Source organism: Pinus tabuliformis, chromosome 9 (assembly GCF_031772625.1).
Source record: "Pinus tabuliformis cultivar Carrire ecotype Pingquan chromosome 9, CPIR1, whole genome shotgun sequence".
Taxonomy (NCBI): domain Eukaryota; kingdom Viridiplantae; phylum Streptophyta; class Pinopsida; order Pinales; family Pinaceae; genus Pinus; species Pinus tabuliformis.
This window is the reverse complement of record NC_142307.1, coordinates 624,325,585-624,343,907: the sequence shown is the minus strand read 5'-3', so window position 1 is coordinate 624,343,907 and position 18,323 is coordinate 624,325,585. Positions and strand designations below refer to the sequence as shown.

The 18,323-nt window shown below is 34.8% G+C and overlaps 1 protein-coding gene and 1 pseudogene across 1 annotated transcript in view; both read left to right on the top strand.

Moving 5' to 3' along the window:
• Positions 1–3,368, top strand: part of LOC149150155 (plasma membrane ATPase 2-like) — a 30,538-nt pseudogene extending 27,170 nt beyond the window's left edge.
• A 634-nt stretch (positions 3,369–4,002) lies between these two features.
• LOC149150154 (pentatricopeptide repeat-containing protein At3g12770-like) overlaps positions 4,003–18,323 on the top strand; it is a 33,834-nt gene continuing 19,513 nt past the window's right edge. The window contains exons 1-3 of the mRNA XM_089442714.1: positions 4,003–4,702; positions 4,895–4,964; positions 7,910–8,058. Coding sequence (XP_089298840.1) covers positions 4,523–4,702; positions 4,895–4,964; positions 7,910–8,058 — 399 coding nt within the window. The 5' untranslated portion in view covers positions 4,003–4,522. The remainder of the gene's footprint in view (positions 4,703–4,894; positions 4,965–7,909; positions 8,059–18,323) is intronic.

Sequence of the window (18,323 nt, the reverse complement as noted above, 5' to 3'; positions counted from 1 at the left end):
TGGACTTTAAAATGAATTTATGTTGTTTGAAGATGGAATTATGGCATAGTGCTATACAAAATCTACTGATAACTAGCTATGATAAGAGAGCTTTGCTAATCAGCGGACAGCTCCGTACATTGCCCTCAAGGCACCACAGAGGTTTGTATTGCATTTGGTATTATTTTATTTTACCTATGTTTCTGTTTATTGTTAACTGTACAATTTGCTTAAATTTTTTGCATGTTATTAAACAGATGTGATCCAAAGTCAAACGTAGAGTTATATTTTCGAAGCGAATGCTACAGGGTGACTGCTTTGGGTAAAATCTGGTAGCACTACCAAGAAAGAATTTATCCCAGACACCATCTGAATATGCCATAGATCTGAAGAGTGCTGACATGGTTTCCAATTTACAATTTGAAGAGTGCTCACATGGTTTCCAATCTACAAAGCGCGAAGGAGAGAATGGCCGATATACATTTCTAGTAACTTCCACAGAATTTGCAAACGTCCAACTGAGTAGTGATGTAGAGAATGACTGATATACATTTCTCTGGTTAACTTCAACAGATTTCTCAGATTCCTCTCACGCTGGTGCCCTACCTGCATTAACTACGTTTGCACTAAATCTGGAGTGATCTGCGTAACTGCATCAAGTACAACGACTTGTGAAAGGGGATGGGATCCATGTCCATAGATGGATAACTCTGATTTTCATTAATTCCAATTTCGATATAAAAACACCAAAGGGTGAAACGTATCACTCAGGTCAAATCTCTATTTCTAAATTAATTCGAATTTCGAATTCAAAAAACGAGAAGTTCCTGGCTTCGCTCGGCTGGCTCAAATCCCCATTTTTAGAGATTAACGTTCAAATGCATGGCCCATATTTTCTCTGTTTTTGAAAACTCTTGGCTATTTACACCACAAATATCATGTTGTTACTTTTATATGTTCTATTTTTTTTTTTCTATGGTGTTTTCTTCTCTGCAAGGGCTTTTCCTAGTCGGACCTACAATGTGTACATTCAGTTTATCAAACATGTCTGTCTGCCTGTCTTGACTCTTCAACATGCTTGCATAATATACCCCCATTGATCAATCCATGAACTAAACACATATCTTTAAACTGTGGCCATTCCTTCTGATAATTGTATTTTTTTGGCAAATTGGTCATGGTTATTCTTTTGTTTTTTCATCATTAATAATATTTGCTAGTACTGTTGCTAATTTTGTGTTTTCTGTGTTTGTTTGACAGTAAATAGTAGTCTGGCATTTGGTCTCTCCCATTGGATATCGTTCCCCTCTATTGTATTTTTAGTAGTTCACAATATTACTTCATCCTTATGGTTCCTATGCATATTATCGGAAAAGAAGATGGCTTCTTGTTCTACCGTGTCATAATATTTCTCTCTTGTAGCCAATATCAGTCAGGGCATACCCTATCCACTCTTTTTAGTTGAGGCTTTAATCATGTAAATTGTATCTTTGCAGGGAAAACCTCCTGACTGGCAGATTTTGGTGGTATTCTAACATTGCTTGTTATAAACTCTACCATAAGTTTCATAGAGGAAAACAATGTTGCTGCAGCACTGATGACTCGGCTGGCTCCAAAGAGCAAGGTCTGTTCACTATCTTTTGTATGAGTGGCAGCCCCCATATTTTCAGTTTTCTATCCTTGGTTTTGCGGGGAAGCATGCAATTGGATGTTCAGAATCCTCTTAAGATCATGGGTGCTGCAGTTTTAAATTCCTTGGTCAATGACTTAAGACTTTGAACTTAACAAGTTCTTAGAGCAATGGGGTTTATTCTGGCTCTACTTGCAAACAGTGTGAACTTGAATGTGTTGTCATTGCTACTAGGGTCCATACCTTTTTTGGTAAACCATCACATATTGTCAACAGTACAAACCAAGTTGGCCACTTCCAAAAGGTTGGTATTTATTCTGGACTTCTGATTCTTTTTTTGTCCTTTCTCTTATTTCATAAATACATAATTTTTGGTGATACTGCAGTTCTACCAAATTGGCTAGTTAGGGTCCGTGGTAATATTGGATGATCCAGTACTGTTAGTTTCCTTCAAACAAGTATCAATTACTAATTGTTGTCATGAATAGGATTTCACGAAAGGATATGACAAGGATGTTGTTGTCCTGATGGCTGCAAGAGCCTCCAGAACAGAGAATCAAGATGCCATTGATGCAGCAAGTGTTGGGATGCTTACGGATCCTAAGGAGGCAAGTATTTTTTTTATGTCATCATATTAAATTTTAGTTGATAAGCAGGCCTATGCTTATTTTACTGATTTGTATCTTTTGTTGTGGCTTTTAACATCCATGCATATAAAAGGTGCGGGCAGCCATTCAAGAGGTCCATTTTCTTCCTTTTAATCCAACTGACAAGAGGACAGCTCTCACTTATATTGACAATGAAGGGAAAATGCATCAAGTTAGTAAACGTGCTCCAGAGCAGGTATTGTTCTTTGGAAGTTTGACCTTCTTCATTAGACTTGGTAATGGGCTGTATTGTTTAGAAAGTGCTTCAAAACTTATTTGTACACATTCTATTAAAACTGAAATGACCAAATACCTTCTGCTAGATTCTTAACCTCGCACATAATAAGCCACAAATTGACCGACGAGTTCATACAGTTATTGACAACTTTGCTGAACGAGGACTTCGCTCTCTTGCAGTTGCATATCAGGTTAATAATATGGCTTCTTTTGCTTTATTCGTGGGCTGAATCTTCCCAGTAAGTTCTTCTTGTTGATTATGTATATCTTTATAGCTATCTCAAAATCTTTGCAGAAAGTTCCAAAGCGCAGGAAGGAGAGTCCAGGAGTGCCCTGGCATTTTATTGGATTCATGCCTCTTTTTTATCCCCCACGCCATGACAATGCTGAAACAATCACAAGGGCTCTTAATCTTGGTGTAAATGTCAAAATGATCACATGTATGGTGAGGTTATGCTGTCATCAGTTTCACTACTGTTTTTGTAATGCAACGAGCCAACATTTAACTATTTACTTGCAAATGTTCATCAAGAGATCAATTGGCTATTTGCCAAGGAGACAACTTGCCGACTGGACATGGGTACAAACATGTATCCATCATCCTCTTTACTAGGTCAGGACAAAGATGAATCAATTGCAGCTTCGCCAGTTGATGAACTGATAGAGAAGGCTGATGGTTTTGCTGGTGTTTTCCCTGGTGAGCAACAATTATCTTTTACTTCTGTGTTTTTTCAGATGATTTTATTTTTTCATTTCCTTAATTAGTGTTTGATTCCATATCCTTCCTAATTTGACTGGTCATTGCAGAGCATAAGTACGAGATTGTTAAACGATTACAGGCTAAAAAAGGCAGACATAGGAATTGTTGTTGCTGATGCAACTCATGCAACAAGAAGTGCTTCTGACATAGTCCAGTCAACAAACTGGCCCCATAGCTATTTTGTTACTATGTAATATTTGCATCCACTGTGAAATGATTTACGGCTGAGAGTACCTGCTTGCCTTGAGCGACTTATATGAATCACTGGTTTTAAGGTTTAAACATCGATTTATATGAATTATTGGTTTTAAGATTTAAAGATATTTTTCAGTCTAGGCAATTAATTTTTCAGTCAACATTGAACAGAATGTTTATTTGTGGTTGAGCATTATTGAAAGGGATCACTTTGTATCTCCAAACCCTGTTCCTAAATGATTTTCTGCATTTCTGTTTAGCATCTTCATTCAAATAAAGCTTCTTTAAGTTCATAATCGTTCTTGTCATACCTGGACAGATGGATGCAAATGGTCGCTGCTCTGCAGCATGTAGGCCAGTCAACAAACTGGCCCCATAGCTATTTTCTTACTATGTAATATTTGGTTCACTCCATTTATTCCTTGACCTCTGCCTCCCATCCTTTCCAGACTTGGAACAATTTCCGCCAGCCCAACTTTTCCAAGTTCTGCACTTCCCTGTAGACCGCGGCAGGGACTACCGCCACTGCAGTGGCTCCTTGTTATCAATAACTACAATTTCAACAACCGCAAGCACGAATATGAAAAAAAAAATCAAATATGAAGGACTGGAAATGGGGGTGGTCCTTTAGTTTTCTGTGATGACTACAATCTTCGAGGTTTTGTTGTTCAATATACGGATGCGAAGTTTATCAAATCTTGCAGCAAGGAGCACACCCTTACCAATATTAGATATGGAGTGTGGACAATTGCTGGTTGAAATTGATAGGTGTTGGGGTGATCATAATCAACCTGGTTTTTTTTTTTCGTTTGAATTTATATTGATAGCCAGATTTACAGCTAGAGCACGATTGTGGTGGTAGCCTAGCGTATATAAAGTTGGGTGAATCCTGCATATTGATATATATTTTTCTATGGATAACCATATTGATATCCATAACCATATGGGTATCCGTTATTAGGTCCATATCCATATGCCACTCCTTTCTCCTACCATGGGTGTGTCATCATCACCATATTGGCATTAAATCCATGCCCATATGACACTCCTTGTTGCCGTTGTGGTTGTGGTGTAATGGTGAAAATTTCTCTTTTGGGTTTCAAAGTTTCGAGCAAGGGTAGCGGCCTAACTAGGTTTAGATCTTCGATGTTCGGAAGAGAACTTGGATTGCAGCCACTTCCAGGGGTTTTTTTCGACCCCATAAGGCTCAGATTGCGACCACTTCCAAGGTTTCGATCCCATAACGCTTGGAAGGTAATTTTCATCTTCTCAGTTTTTTTTTTTAATTCTCTTTCTGGTATACAAGGTTTGATATATTGCATTCGACTTTTTGACATATTAAGGATAAGGATTTACATCTTAAATACTTTTCTGGTTTCTAATTTCAAGAATTTTTTTCTGGGTTTCAAATGATTCAAGATTTTATTTTGGGGTTTCACATGAAAGCCTTATCAGATGACGAGGTTATGTTACTTCAACACCAGGCCTGCGGTCGACACATATTTTGTTTGGCTAGGTATCTGACCGTCTTGTTCCCTATTGCTAATTTTTTTTTTAAATGTATACTATTTTTTTGGGGTCTTAAGTCTTCTGCTTTCTCCTCAACACAACACTGCCATGATCGGAATGGTACTAATTTTATTTCAAATTTGAATATATTTGTTAATGTGATGCTTTTCCTTTGCTTTGTCTGGAGAATTCAAAGTCTAAGATTCTGTTAGGATGATTTCATCGACATTTTGTTAAATAAGCAATGTTTTCGTTTCAATTTTTTTACTACTTTTCCTCACATGGTTTTATTGGGTAGTATAAATCACAGTCTGCATTCTTATGCCTGATGTAAATTGCACATTTTGAGAATATTTTGAAATATTGTGGTTACGATCAGATTTCGAAATATTCTCAAAATTTTCCATCGACATGAGTTTAGCATCACTTAATCACTGAATCTCATATCTCGGTGTACATATTTCTCATTAATTATTCAGAAACATCAGACATACCACTTCCAAATAGATGTAGAAATCCTATACAAAAAATCTCTGATAAAATTCATTTCATGGTTGCAGATTCAACCTTCAGAGTACAAGTCAATTGGGGCAAAATATATCTCCGTCAGATCATGAATGTTGCACTCAATCATGGGCTTTTATTCTTTATGGCGGATCACATTCTCACAGTTTTTGCTTTAGATGCTCTCTACACCAAGCCATATAAAACACATATCCTCTTGCTTACTGCTGGATAAACAACTGATGTATTAGTAACAATAGATAAACCCATAGGGACAATACTAAATGGCAACAACGACACACTTCTTAGCATCAAGAATTACCTTCGATAACATGACAACAACAATTGTACTTTAGTACCAAGATAGTCTAGCCAAATCATATCCAGATCCCATCATGAAATTCTTCCCTATTTTCAATGAACTTCAGACTGCAAATGATTTCTCTGCAAGTATCAAAAGCTTAGCAAATGCCAATATACCACAAAATATAGACATATATATCTTCTTCACTATATGATTGGCTCTGCAACGCTGTCCACCTATGCAATTTTGTAATGGGTTCGAAGGCCAAAGGTTTCTAGCTGCAATCAATAACATCTCCTTCATATGCCCCATCAGTGCTATACTGCAGTCATACTACGATGGAAACCATGGCACATTTACTACATATTTTCCAGGTAAACCAATAATTGAGTTTGATTATATTGGAAATGGTCTACCTATGATTTACTAGGAGGAAAATATGGGAACAAAAGGCACTGTTATCCCTATCAACTCCAATGTACAATCAGTCCTGCAGGATACTAACATTGTAGGGACTGAAAACCATCATGTTCATCTTCATGGACACAATTTTCATATTGTTGGACAGAGACATAGAAACTATAATTCAAGTCAAGATCCTGGTAAGTTTAACCTTAATATCCTCCAGAGCGCAATATTGTAGTTGTGCCAGCAAGTGGATGGGTTGCCAAATAAAACTATTTCATTTGTTTTCAGTCGAATCATAAGTTTTATAGATAGAAAACACTTAATTCCCACAGATAAGTATGGATCTAGTAACGCTTGAATTATTTTTCCAATTTCAGGAATCTGGTTCATGCAATGCCATCTATAATCTCATTTGTCTTGGGGTTTGTCAATGTCTTTCTTGGTGGAGAATGGTAAGTTTAACCTTGAACATCCTCTAGAGTGAAATATTGTAGCTATGCCAGCAGGTGGATGGGCTACCATCAGATTCAAAGCTGACAATCCTGTTAAATAAAACTATTTCAATTTATTTCAGTCAAATCATACGTTTTATAGATAGTAAACACACACTTAATTTCCATAGATAAGTCTGGATCTAGTAACTCTTAACTTATTTTTTCAATTTCAGGAGTTTGGTTCATGCACTGGCATCTATAATTTCATTTGTCTTGGGGTTTGTCAATGTATTTCTTGGTGGAGAATGGAATTGGACCATTTGAAACTCTTGAACCTCCTCCTTATGATCTGCCACAGTGCTGATAAACAAATGAATAATTTATCCCATGTATATAAAATAATTGTACTAAGTCCTTAAATTGTTAAATTAAAATAAGGGAGAGCATTCCAAGTTCATACCTGGTCCCTTTAATTGAATGAAGTTTCCTTCTTTATGTGGAAAGAAGGGGAATTGGATGTAATCCTCATATTTCCTGTGCATGAAACCTTTTGTGTGGAAGTACAAACTGCTCCTAGAATGTTCTGGCATTCGTATATTTTTTATGACTAATTTATCCATTGTGAAACAACAACACTAGTCATGTTACTTCAACGTCATGCCTGCCGTGGACACAATTTTTGTCTGGCTATGTGTCAGACTCCTTTTTTCCCTCTTGCTATTTTTTTTATGTATACTATGTTGTTGGGGTTTTAAGTCCTCTGATTTCTGGTCGAAACTTCCATGACTAGACTCGTAATGATTTTATGCCAAAGTTGAATTTATTTGTTTATTTGATGCTTTTCCTACTTTTGTTTCCTTGAGGATTGAAATTATAGGATTCTCTCAAGTTGATTTCATCCGCATTTTGTTAAGAAATGTTTTCGTTTATGCAAGACTTTTATTCTAGTCGTTATATTTTTCTTATCTTTAATGTTTTATCATGATTTATTTTTCCGTGTTTTTTCCAATTGTTTAAAGGGATTTTGGATGCCTGTGTATTTTTTCTTATGAGTTGTTACTGCATGTTGTGAATGTTTTCTTCCGTGGCCTCTTTATTACTAGTCCTAGATTCATTTTTAACAAGTTTTCGAGGATTTTGTGCTCTTAACAATTATAAAGTCACGTGTATTTTCTATTTGGGTTTAAGGTAACTTTTGGAATTCCCATGGCATGTGTGTTTTATCAGTTTGTAAAAATAATTTAGATGCATTAATTTTTATCAGTTTGGCTGGTTCCTGATGCTGCTTGTTTTGTATTTCAGAAAGGGAAAATGTTGTGATGGAGACAGAATGTGGGAAGAAGACGTTTAGTAATAACTATCACCAATATAAAACTCCCTTGTGCTACAATATGGAATACACTCGACCTGACAGTGGCATCCATAAGTTTTGCAGTGCTTCTTACTCCAACGTAAGTTCCCCTGTAGCTAATGCAAGATTAATGAATCCATTTAACTACAATCATATCTTGTTGTTACTGAAATGCAAATATGCATCCATTGATTTCAGCAACACAATGTAATGATGAAAAATACTAGGAGCTAGAAGAATGTACAATATTTGTTATGATGTTTCGTTGATTTCATTTGATGTAGAATACATTATTGTACAAAATAGGAATTGTGGTTTTGCTTTGTATTTTGTGTTGTGCATGCCTTCGAAAACCATCCTAATATTTTCTTTTGAGATCCATAGAGTAGGAATATTAGGCTTAGGAGTTAGAATTGGATTTCTAGTAGCTAGTCTGCAGCTCCACTGTACCTCTGTTGGATTAGCTCTCCATTACACTGTAGTGGAAACTTCTCCCATGACACTTTGAAAAAATACCTTGTTTAAATTATTTTCTTCTACTACTTTCTTAACCAAGAAAGTAAATTCTCACCTAGTCTGTAAGTCAAAATGGGTATGGCTTGTGAGGAAACAATTCCCCCGATGAGTGCAATTGGGTTTGAAGGATTGGAAAAATGCTAGACATTGAGTTCTTTGCATCTTCATTTTCTACTGAATCAGAAGGAAGGGGCCCAAGGGAACTCACTCGAAACCAGTTGGATGAAATGCTCAAAGCAGTTGAACGCACTATTGTTTCTGAGCTCTCTAATGAGCATTTTGATTATATGTCCTGTTATAATTGAGTCCCTTTGTTTACCCATTCAAGATCATTCTCAAAAGCTGTGGGACAACCGAGCTGCCACTTTCCATTCCTTTGATATTGAGAAATGCAAACATCCCGTCACATTTTGTTAAAAATGTTAAATCCACTTGTGGAACATTCATCTTTCTTAGAGCCCATTCATTTCCTCACTGCTGTCTTTTTGAGGAAGTCTCATAGCTGGATAAGAACATTGGAACTCTTGGATATGGTAGCATGGCTTATGTTGGTGGATGTGGGCATCTAACAAAAAAATATTATTTAGGTGGATATAGGGTATAAGACTCTGTGAATGAACAAGGTCTAGTAACAGATATAGTGATGGTGCAGTTTTTAAATCCAACATGGTATGGGTGCATGAGAGCGAAAAGAGGCCATACAACAAAAAAATCAATAAATTCTCGAAGAAAAACCACAAACAAAGTGGTCTCTGAAATGGTCTCAACATGGACATTGATCTTGGACATTGTAGGACATAATGAAAAAAGGTCCCTTCCAAGAGGAGGTAAGGATTTGTGTTTCCAAAATCTACCATTTCTAGCTCTAACTATGAATTTTTAATGGTGGAATTTCTTATTTTAAAAAATAATTACATGAAAAGTGTGATGCTTTCTTCCATGTTAGAGGACCATCTAGTTATTATTTTCTTGTATTTGTACTCTTCTGCAGTTGAGAGAGAATACAGGCCTTGTCAATAGGGTTAATGGCTCATCATTTCTTGAAGCTTAGAGAAAACAGTAACAAACTTATCTAAATAATTATGAAAAAATCCATTTATAAGGAACATGAAAACACTCGGTGCAATAGATAATCCAAATGGTACCACCATGAACTCATAATTCTCATATCGAGTTCAAAATACTATTTGATTGATGTCTTCTTCCTTAATTCTTACTTGATGATACCTTGATCTTAGATCAATTTTGGAAAACACCTTAGCTCTCTTGAGCTGATAAAACACGTCATCTATTCTTAGCAAAGGGTATTTTTTTCTTCACTGTTACTTTCTTTAGCTACCTAAAATCAATATACAACTTTAGTGTACCAACCTTCTTTTTAACAAAGAGCACTGAGGGACCCCAAGGTGACACACTTGGGTGTAAACATCCCACCTTAACCTTGGTGAAGTATTCACTTACTAACCTGATTTCCTTAGTATCATTAGAGAAATGGGGTAAAAAAAGTTTATCTTCTTTGACCCCTTTAAAACTCCACACGAATGATTTCAATGCGTTCATCTCATCGAGAATATTTCAGAGATATAAATTTCGTCCCAATCCACCCTTTGGATCAAAAGTTATGGTCATTCAAACTTAAGCACCACATCATCCTTCCCTTTGCCACATGGCATCCACATGGATCTCGCTTGGTTGCCCAGTCATCTTGTGTTGCTAGCGCCACTTGGTGATGGTACAATGGTTCTCGATCCATTCATAGCATTGGTCCTTGCAATCCTTTCTTATATTTATATTTATGCACTCAACCTATACCCTCTAGATGTGCATCATAATACATATATACATACATATATTTATTTATAAATCAATTGACAGAATGTCAATGGCTGGTAACCCCTTCATTACCTAGGCTCGTTACCCTAGTCCTTAACACCTTACACCTCCATGATTTGTTATGGGGTTAACCCTACGGGCTGATGTGCCCATGCCATTTGATGAATTTGTTCATTAACAAATATTTTCCTAGCTGCCAGGATCAACTCTCCCGTCTAAAGATCTTGGCTACCCAGCTAAAATCGTTAGTAAACTACCTAAATGAAATTCTCAGTGTGTTACTCAGCTAAAACTCCTGGTGCACTACCTAGCTGAAACTTCCGATGCCCTACCTGGATGAAACTCCTGGTGCACTTCCTAGATAAACCTCTTGATACGCTACATGGTTGAAACTCCCAGTGAGCCTTCAAACCATCTGGGATCCTCCTGCCTAGATGATGTGTACATGGCTCCACCACTAGCCTTATCACCACACCATCTTTGCCACATGACCAACTTGACACCACTGGCTTTTCCATGCTAGCCCGACCCCTTTTAGCCTGACACTCCCTTCTGTGCCACTTTTGTGAGATTTCGGGATGGAGCCTCTAGGCTTATGTGATCTCAAGTCTTACCTAGCCACTGATAAACCTAATTTAATCCTAGTGGTTCAATATATTGGCTTTGTGTCTGGTTATGTCTTGTGGTTTTATGGACTAGTGATTTGACCTTGAAGCCTACTTTTACACGAGCTAACGAATTCCATGCTTTGGCCATGGATAAGGTTAAAGGCTAAATATAGGAGGTAAGGCTCTCGACTGCTTGACACTATGCATATTTTGCGAAAGAATTCAACCATGTCTTGGTTGGTTTTTCCTGGAGCCTAGGTCATAAAGAATCGACAACTCTTGAATTTGGTGGTTTTCGACAGAGGTTCATTACATGGGTTCTCATTGCAAAGGGTTGAGGGAGTGGATTATGTTCCTTTCCAAGCTTAGGAGAGTCACCCAGTCTCCTCATTAGAAATCTAAGCTCATAGCAGTTCCATTGATAGTCATGCACACATCATGCTCATGGTGTTATCAACAAAACCAGTAAATCACCAACTCCATCAGTCCCTTGATCTTATACAAAGGCTCATTTATCCTTAGGGTAGGAAATCACTATATTCCCTACCATTATAGCATACATAGAATTGCATCATTCCTATACAATCACACAAGGGACGAAGTGTCCAAAACACACACTTATCTATCAAGTTCTCCCTGCACTCACATGTGTGCATCTATATCCGAAATTAGGGCATGAAAATCATGAAAACTCAACACTTATTCATCTATAGCTATTCATAAAAATGTGAATCCTTTGGACTTATGGAAACAAACCATCCCTCATGCAACATCAATAAAATTCAAGCTTTTTACATTTAAATTTCAATGTGGAAACACCACTACAAAACCACGGTACCAGGTACATGCTTCAAAACTTGAACATTTCAACACAAGGACAATATTGTTCTTCTTACAACAATAATTAAGATGGATAATCATGTTTAATTTATCTTCTTCGAACCACCAATGCAACTCAAAATACACAGTAACGTACATCAAATATCATTTCCTCTCCATTATATGAAACCACAAGTCAATCATGCAACTAGTACACCATTAATCTAACAGTTCAATAAGAACCTTAATAGCAAGGAATGCATTTTAATACTTATCTGGATTTAATACTAGAGTTGGGAAACTGAGTTAGGGACTACAAATATCCACCCAACCAGAGACAATTGCATCTAAGCTTACTTGCAACTGTCACCCCCGAGCTGTATTTCAGAGACTGAAATAGCTTGCTCAAGGGATTGTATGTCAACTACTACTTGAAATAGGAATTCCAATGGTCCTCCTGCCTCCACCCACCAACCAAACAAGAACTGGCTTGTATTCATGGAATTGAGAGGACTATCACCTCTACCTTCCAATTGTTCAACTACTAATGATCTCTAGGGAATCTAGAGACTTCACCCCACCCTGAGCACATCGACAGTGATTCCACCCACTAAGGGGACTCAAGAATCCATTGTGAAACTAAATGAAACAAGCAAAGGGGACTCCATAGATTCTGCTAGAACTTAAAGGGCTAAACCTATACCCTAGGTTATCAAGAGACTAGAAAAATCCCATCTCCACCCTCCAGGCCCCCAATGTATCCTGGAGTTTCCCCTCACCTAGAGAATTCCCTCTCGTACTCTATATGCACAACTAGAGTTGTAAACAACTACTTTGAGAGCCCAGGAGTTGACCACATGTGCTTCCACTATTATATCATGTTTCCAATAAGCTCTTTCTCTGCCAACAAGTACACAAGCATTCTCCCCAGTCCAAACCATGCTCTGCTTTGTCTTGTTGGTCTCTTGCTATAGTAATGCCCAAATCTTAAGAAATTCCCAATTGCTCTATGTTTTCTAGGTTTTCTCTCTTTTTTTGTTGTTTCCTCTATTTTTGAATGCCTCTTCTAGTTCCAGAGTGATAATCAACAAAAAAAAGCTATGTTCTGCGAGCATGTGCATGTGCTTTTTGCATTCTTGGCTATGGTGATTCTTCTTAGCCTCACAACAACAAATGTAGGCTCCCCCTATATTGGTTGTGTGTACTGCTTTGTATAAGCTCTCGTCCATGGTGGTTCTCCGTAAGTGCTTGTTCACCCTCATTCTTTTTGCATATTTCCCCCTTTCAAAACCGCTCCCTGTAATTCTTTTCTCGCACAATTCTCTAAGCATGTTAGCTGGCTTCCATGTGTCCTTGTTCTCTCTTCTCCTTGAGACACGTCTCCTCCTTGCAGTGTTTACCTCTCTCTGCCAATGCCCTGAGTTGCTTTGAATTTTTTCTCTTTTACTTGTCCCTTCTTCCAAACAAGCATGGGATGTGTACTCTTTCTCTAGCCTCATAAATTTGAGAAGCCTCGAACCTTTACAGTACAAAAAATAACTTTAATGGTTGTTACACTAGTTAGATTTGTCGAGTCAACAACTAAACTGCATAATACAAGAAAAATACCTCCTCAGTCTTTGGAATCCATGTCCAATAACTTAGCCCATAATTCTTTAATGAAAATATTTACATTGAAAAATGAGGTTAAGCAATTGGGGATGTCACAAGCCCCTCCCCCTTAGGAGAACACCGTCATCAGTGTTCTTTTCCAATATCCAACATAAAATACATGCTTAAAAGAAACACATACTGCTTATGGAGCTTTATATGTACAACTCTATACAATATTTTTATAATGATATTATATGCACTGTGGTTTACCATCCACTCAGTAATCATTAATTTACAAATTCCAGCCATTTTCCCATGGCCTTTTGAAGTTCTTTGATGCTCTAGAAGTGTTCAATCCAACTCGGATTGTTCTCTCCCTTTAGAGATCTACTTGCCTCCCATGATTTCCTACATCAAAACACAAAGGTTTCCATTAGATTCACTATAGGGATTGTGATGAGTGAATTATACCTCTTGTTTGGTCCATTAGTCTATCAAGGGAATCAAGAGGTGTCCCACCTCCACCCTTTTCCAAAATAAGGGAATTTAAAGGATTTCACCTCCACCCCGATTCAAAAATAAGGGGCTTATGCCTCCACCCTCAATTAGAAACAAGGTAATCCATGGGCTGACACCTCCACCCTCAAATTAGCAACAAGGGAATCTAGAGGTTGACACCTCCACTCTCAAATCAACAACAAGGGAATCCAAAGGTTGACACCTCCACCCTCAAATCAGCAGTAAGGGAATCCATAGGTTGACACCTCCAACCTCAAATCGAAAACGAGGGACTCCATAGGTTGATACCTCCACTCTCAAATTAGCAATAGGGGAATCTAGATGTTGATACCTCCACCCTCAAATCAACAATAAGGGAATCTAGAGGTTGATGCCTCCACCCTCAAATCAACAACAAAGGAATCCAAAAGATTAGTCTTCCAATTTGAGTTTCTGACAAAAACATGAAAAGGATTTTCCTATTTCCTCTCTTCATGGGAGGCGAAATACATTGCCTAGTAGATAGAGGGGAGACTTTTTAAAGAATAAAAGACAAGAGCCCCTGAGAACACACCTGTCACAATAGCTTGAAACATAAATTAACCCATAGAGGGGCTACTGCCAGTGACAACACCTCCACTGACCCAGGGCCACTAGAACTAGGCACTTGGGAAAATTCCAATCATATAAATAACAAATAGAAGAAAAACAAGGGAATGAGTATACCATCGCATTACCCATTGGAAAATCTAGCCACGACCTCGTTGTAATAGAGGAATTGACAGCGTAATGTGACGTAATGCTTTGATAACAAAGATTGATCTTGTAGCAGGGCTAGACCATGGAAACTCCCACAGAGTCAAGACCCCTTGTGTCATCTGACTCCTTTGACACATTGCGATAAAAATGCAGTCGATATGTTGCAAAGAAGGCCCAAAGGTATCCACACCCACTGCTAATAACGAAACAGAGCATAGACTCCTTGTCCCATGAGATGCCAAGAGCACCTGGAGAGTGCTCAAATTTTTCGGCGGTGCCAAGCTCCTCACTGTAAAGTGACAAAACCCTAGCATATTTTGTATGTTCCCTCTCTGAAACCTCCATGTCAAAGCCTAGAGTTAAGATTATTGGTGTATGATTAGATTTAGGCTCTTTTCACACATGTGCTTGTTTTGTATATAAAAGTTAGAGTTAAGGTTAAAGGTCTATAATAAGAGATGTCAAAGTTTATAATTTGGTTGCAAACAAGGATATTAGATATCACATAATCCAACACACTAATACCAAACCCATGAATAAAAGTAACTGGGTTGGAGTTTGTGCACTTGACTATGCCATTGCAAATTATAAGATATTGAAAACTACACAATTTGGCTAACTCAGTACCGAATGAATTCTCATTTATGTCTTCATTGAGTTTCTCTTTAATCTACTAACTAAATCACGATCCTCATGTAGCCAAAGATGATTAGAGTTTGGATCATTACTTAAAAAAATAACTTGGTTAGAAACGATTATAACATTAAAATCTCATAATAAAAGAATATTTCCTTCATTTCTTAAATTATAAATATCTTATTCTAAAATATCATAAAATAAATTCTTATCTAAAAAATAAAAGTCCATAAATATAAAATAACAAATTACAAAACACACTTACTGATCACAATATATTACTTAAATTTCAGTTATTCAATTTAACACATATAATTTATATTTTCTATTTCAAACATATATTTAAATTTTAATAATTACATTTTATTTTTACATAATAATTAAAAAATATAATAAAATAAATAATATTATATAATTAATGTTAAACATAAAAATAAATTAAAAAGTTAAACATAAATTTAAAATTTTCTATTAAAAATTTACGTGTTATTTTATAAATTTAAAACAAAATTACAACTAAATTTATTCTTAATTTAAAATTTAATAATACAAATTCCTTAAAACCCTATTAAATAAATATATATCTCTTAATCATTAAATTACAATCCTTTTTATTCCTTTGAAATATTCTTTAGTATAATTTTTAAATCTTCTTAACATATTGCAATCCTTGTGCAATAGAATATGGCAAAGGAAATTAAGATGACGAATGATGTAGAGTGATATTGAGACTTGACCGATAATGGTAAGAGGGAAGGTGGATTATTGTTATTTTTAATAATTAGATTTATTTTTAATTATATTATATAATAATATTGTTTGTGAGGTGTATGATAAATGACGATGGTTGTATTGTTAAGATATGATGTAAAGGTTATTGGATTGAAATTTTATGGGAAAAATTTATCTATGTTAAGAGTTGGCATAGCTTAGGTTGAGTGAAATTTCCAAGTGATTTTAATAATTAAATGTGTAATCATCTCAAAACTCACACTACTTATCAAACAAAAAAATATTATATAGTAAAATACACGGTCACAATATTTTATTAATTGATTAAAATTATTAAATTATTATTTTTATTAAAATATAGAAGGTTTAGAATTTATTAAAAAAACATTATTTATTTTATATATGTGATATGTAAAGTTTATAATTTATTAAGATTTTTATTATTTAGTTTATATGTAATTTAATTTATTTAAAGGTTGGTGTGGCATAGGTTGGATGCAATTTTCGGAGGATTTTGATGGCTTAGATGCCCTTGGGTCGTAGTGTCTCAAACCAAAGTTTAAATGTGCATTCATATAAAAAGAAATATTATATAATAAAATTTCATATCGTGATATTTTATTAATTGATTAAAATTATTAAATTAAATTTTTAATTAAGATATTGAAAGTTTATAATTTATTAAAAAAATATTATTTATTTTATATGTGATAAGTAAAGTTTATAATTTATTAATTTTTTGTATTATTTATTTTATATGTAATTTAAATATTTTATGTTTAAAATTTTATTGGGAAAAATCCAACTTTCACATGGTTCAGGTTGGGTGCGATCCCCTGGTGGTGGTTTTGAGAGTTTAAATGTCCTTGAATCGTGGTTTCTCAAACCAAAAATTAAACATTGAGTTATCTCAAACTTCACACCACTTAACAAATAATAATAATAATAATAATAATAATAATATATAATAAAATTTAATATTGTAATATTTATTAATTAATTAATTTTTTTTATTAATATATGGAAATTTTATAATTTACTAAAAAATGTTACTTATTTTATATACGTGATAGGTAAAGTTTATAATTTATTAAGATTTTAGTTATTTATTTTATATGTAATTTAAATATTTTATTTTTTAAAATGAGTTTTTATAATATTTATTTAAAATTTAGTTAAATATTTATAATGATAGTTGAAATTAAATATTTTAGTTGTGGAAATTTCATAATAATATCAAATGCAATTTTATTAATAATTATATAATTGAATTTTAATAATGGTGGACAAAAACATAAAAAACATAGATTATTTAGACTTGTTTTTCTTTTATTTATATAAATATACTAATAAATTTTTAATAATGTTATGTTTTGAGGTTTTTTTAATCAATCTAGATCCATTTTAACTCTAGATCTATTAAGCGGTAAGAGAGATCAAATTTCTCAAGGTGCAAACCTCTTTTTTGGGTGTAAAATTTGAAGAAAGGTTTGTGCCTCAAGAGATGTGATCCCTCTCGACGCTGGATAGATCTTAAGTTAAGATGGATCTAAGCTAGACTAAAATGTGCGTAGTCACACAAAATGTGTTGAACATCTAATTATTCTGATCATTTTCAACATGTTAAACATGTATAAGATTAATTTGGTCATTTTAATTTTAAATTTGCTCAGTTACCTCATTTTGTTGAGATGATAGAGACTTTTAATAACTTGAATGATGAAAAATGATGAAATAAATTGCAAAGTGACAATGTAACACTTTTGGATGAAGAAAATGTGAATAATAAAAACGTAGGCAATTAAAAATAGTATTTTGTGATCAATATCAAACTATTATCTTTTATTGTTCCTATTGTCACCCTTGTTAGTTTTGCCATGTTTTCATAACGATCATATGAAAAGGGCGACTGAAATCATATATCATTCAAAAACAAAGTAAACTATCAAACGAGAACTGTACTGAGTTCTCATTTTTTTGAGTTAGCAAAAAATCATCCAATTTTGAAAAGTGTTGATTTAAAATACACATTTTTTAAAGTATATTTTTGACGTTTTAAATTTTCTTATGTATTAAGTATGTGCATTTGTTTTTTAAATGTTAATGATTTTTCTGCCAATTTTGAAAAGTGTTGATGCAACATCAACCTCTTTTTTTGGGTTATTTTTGACGCTTTAAATTTTCTGATGTATTAATTATGGATATTTTTTTTGAAATATTGATGATTTTCATGTGGATTTTGAAAAATGTTGATACATCTTTTTTAAAGGGGACATATTTTTGACACTTTAAATTTTCTTATGTCCTAAGTATGAACAATTTTTTTAAAATGTTGGTTATTTGACCATTTCTTAAGTAGTCTTATTCTTCT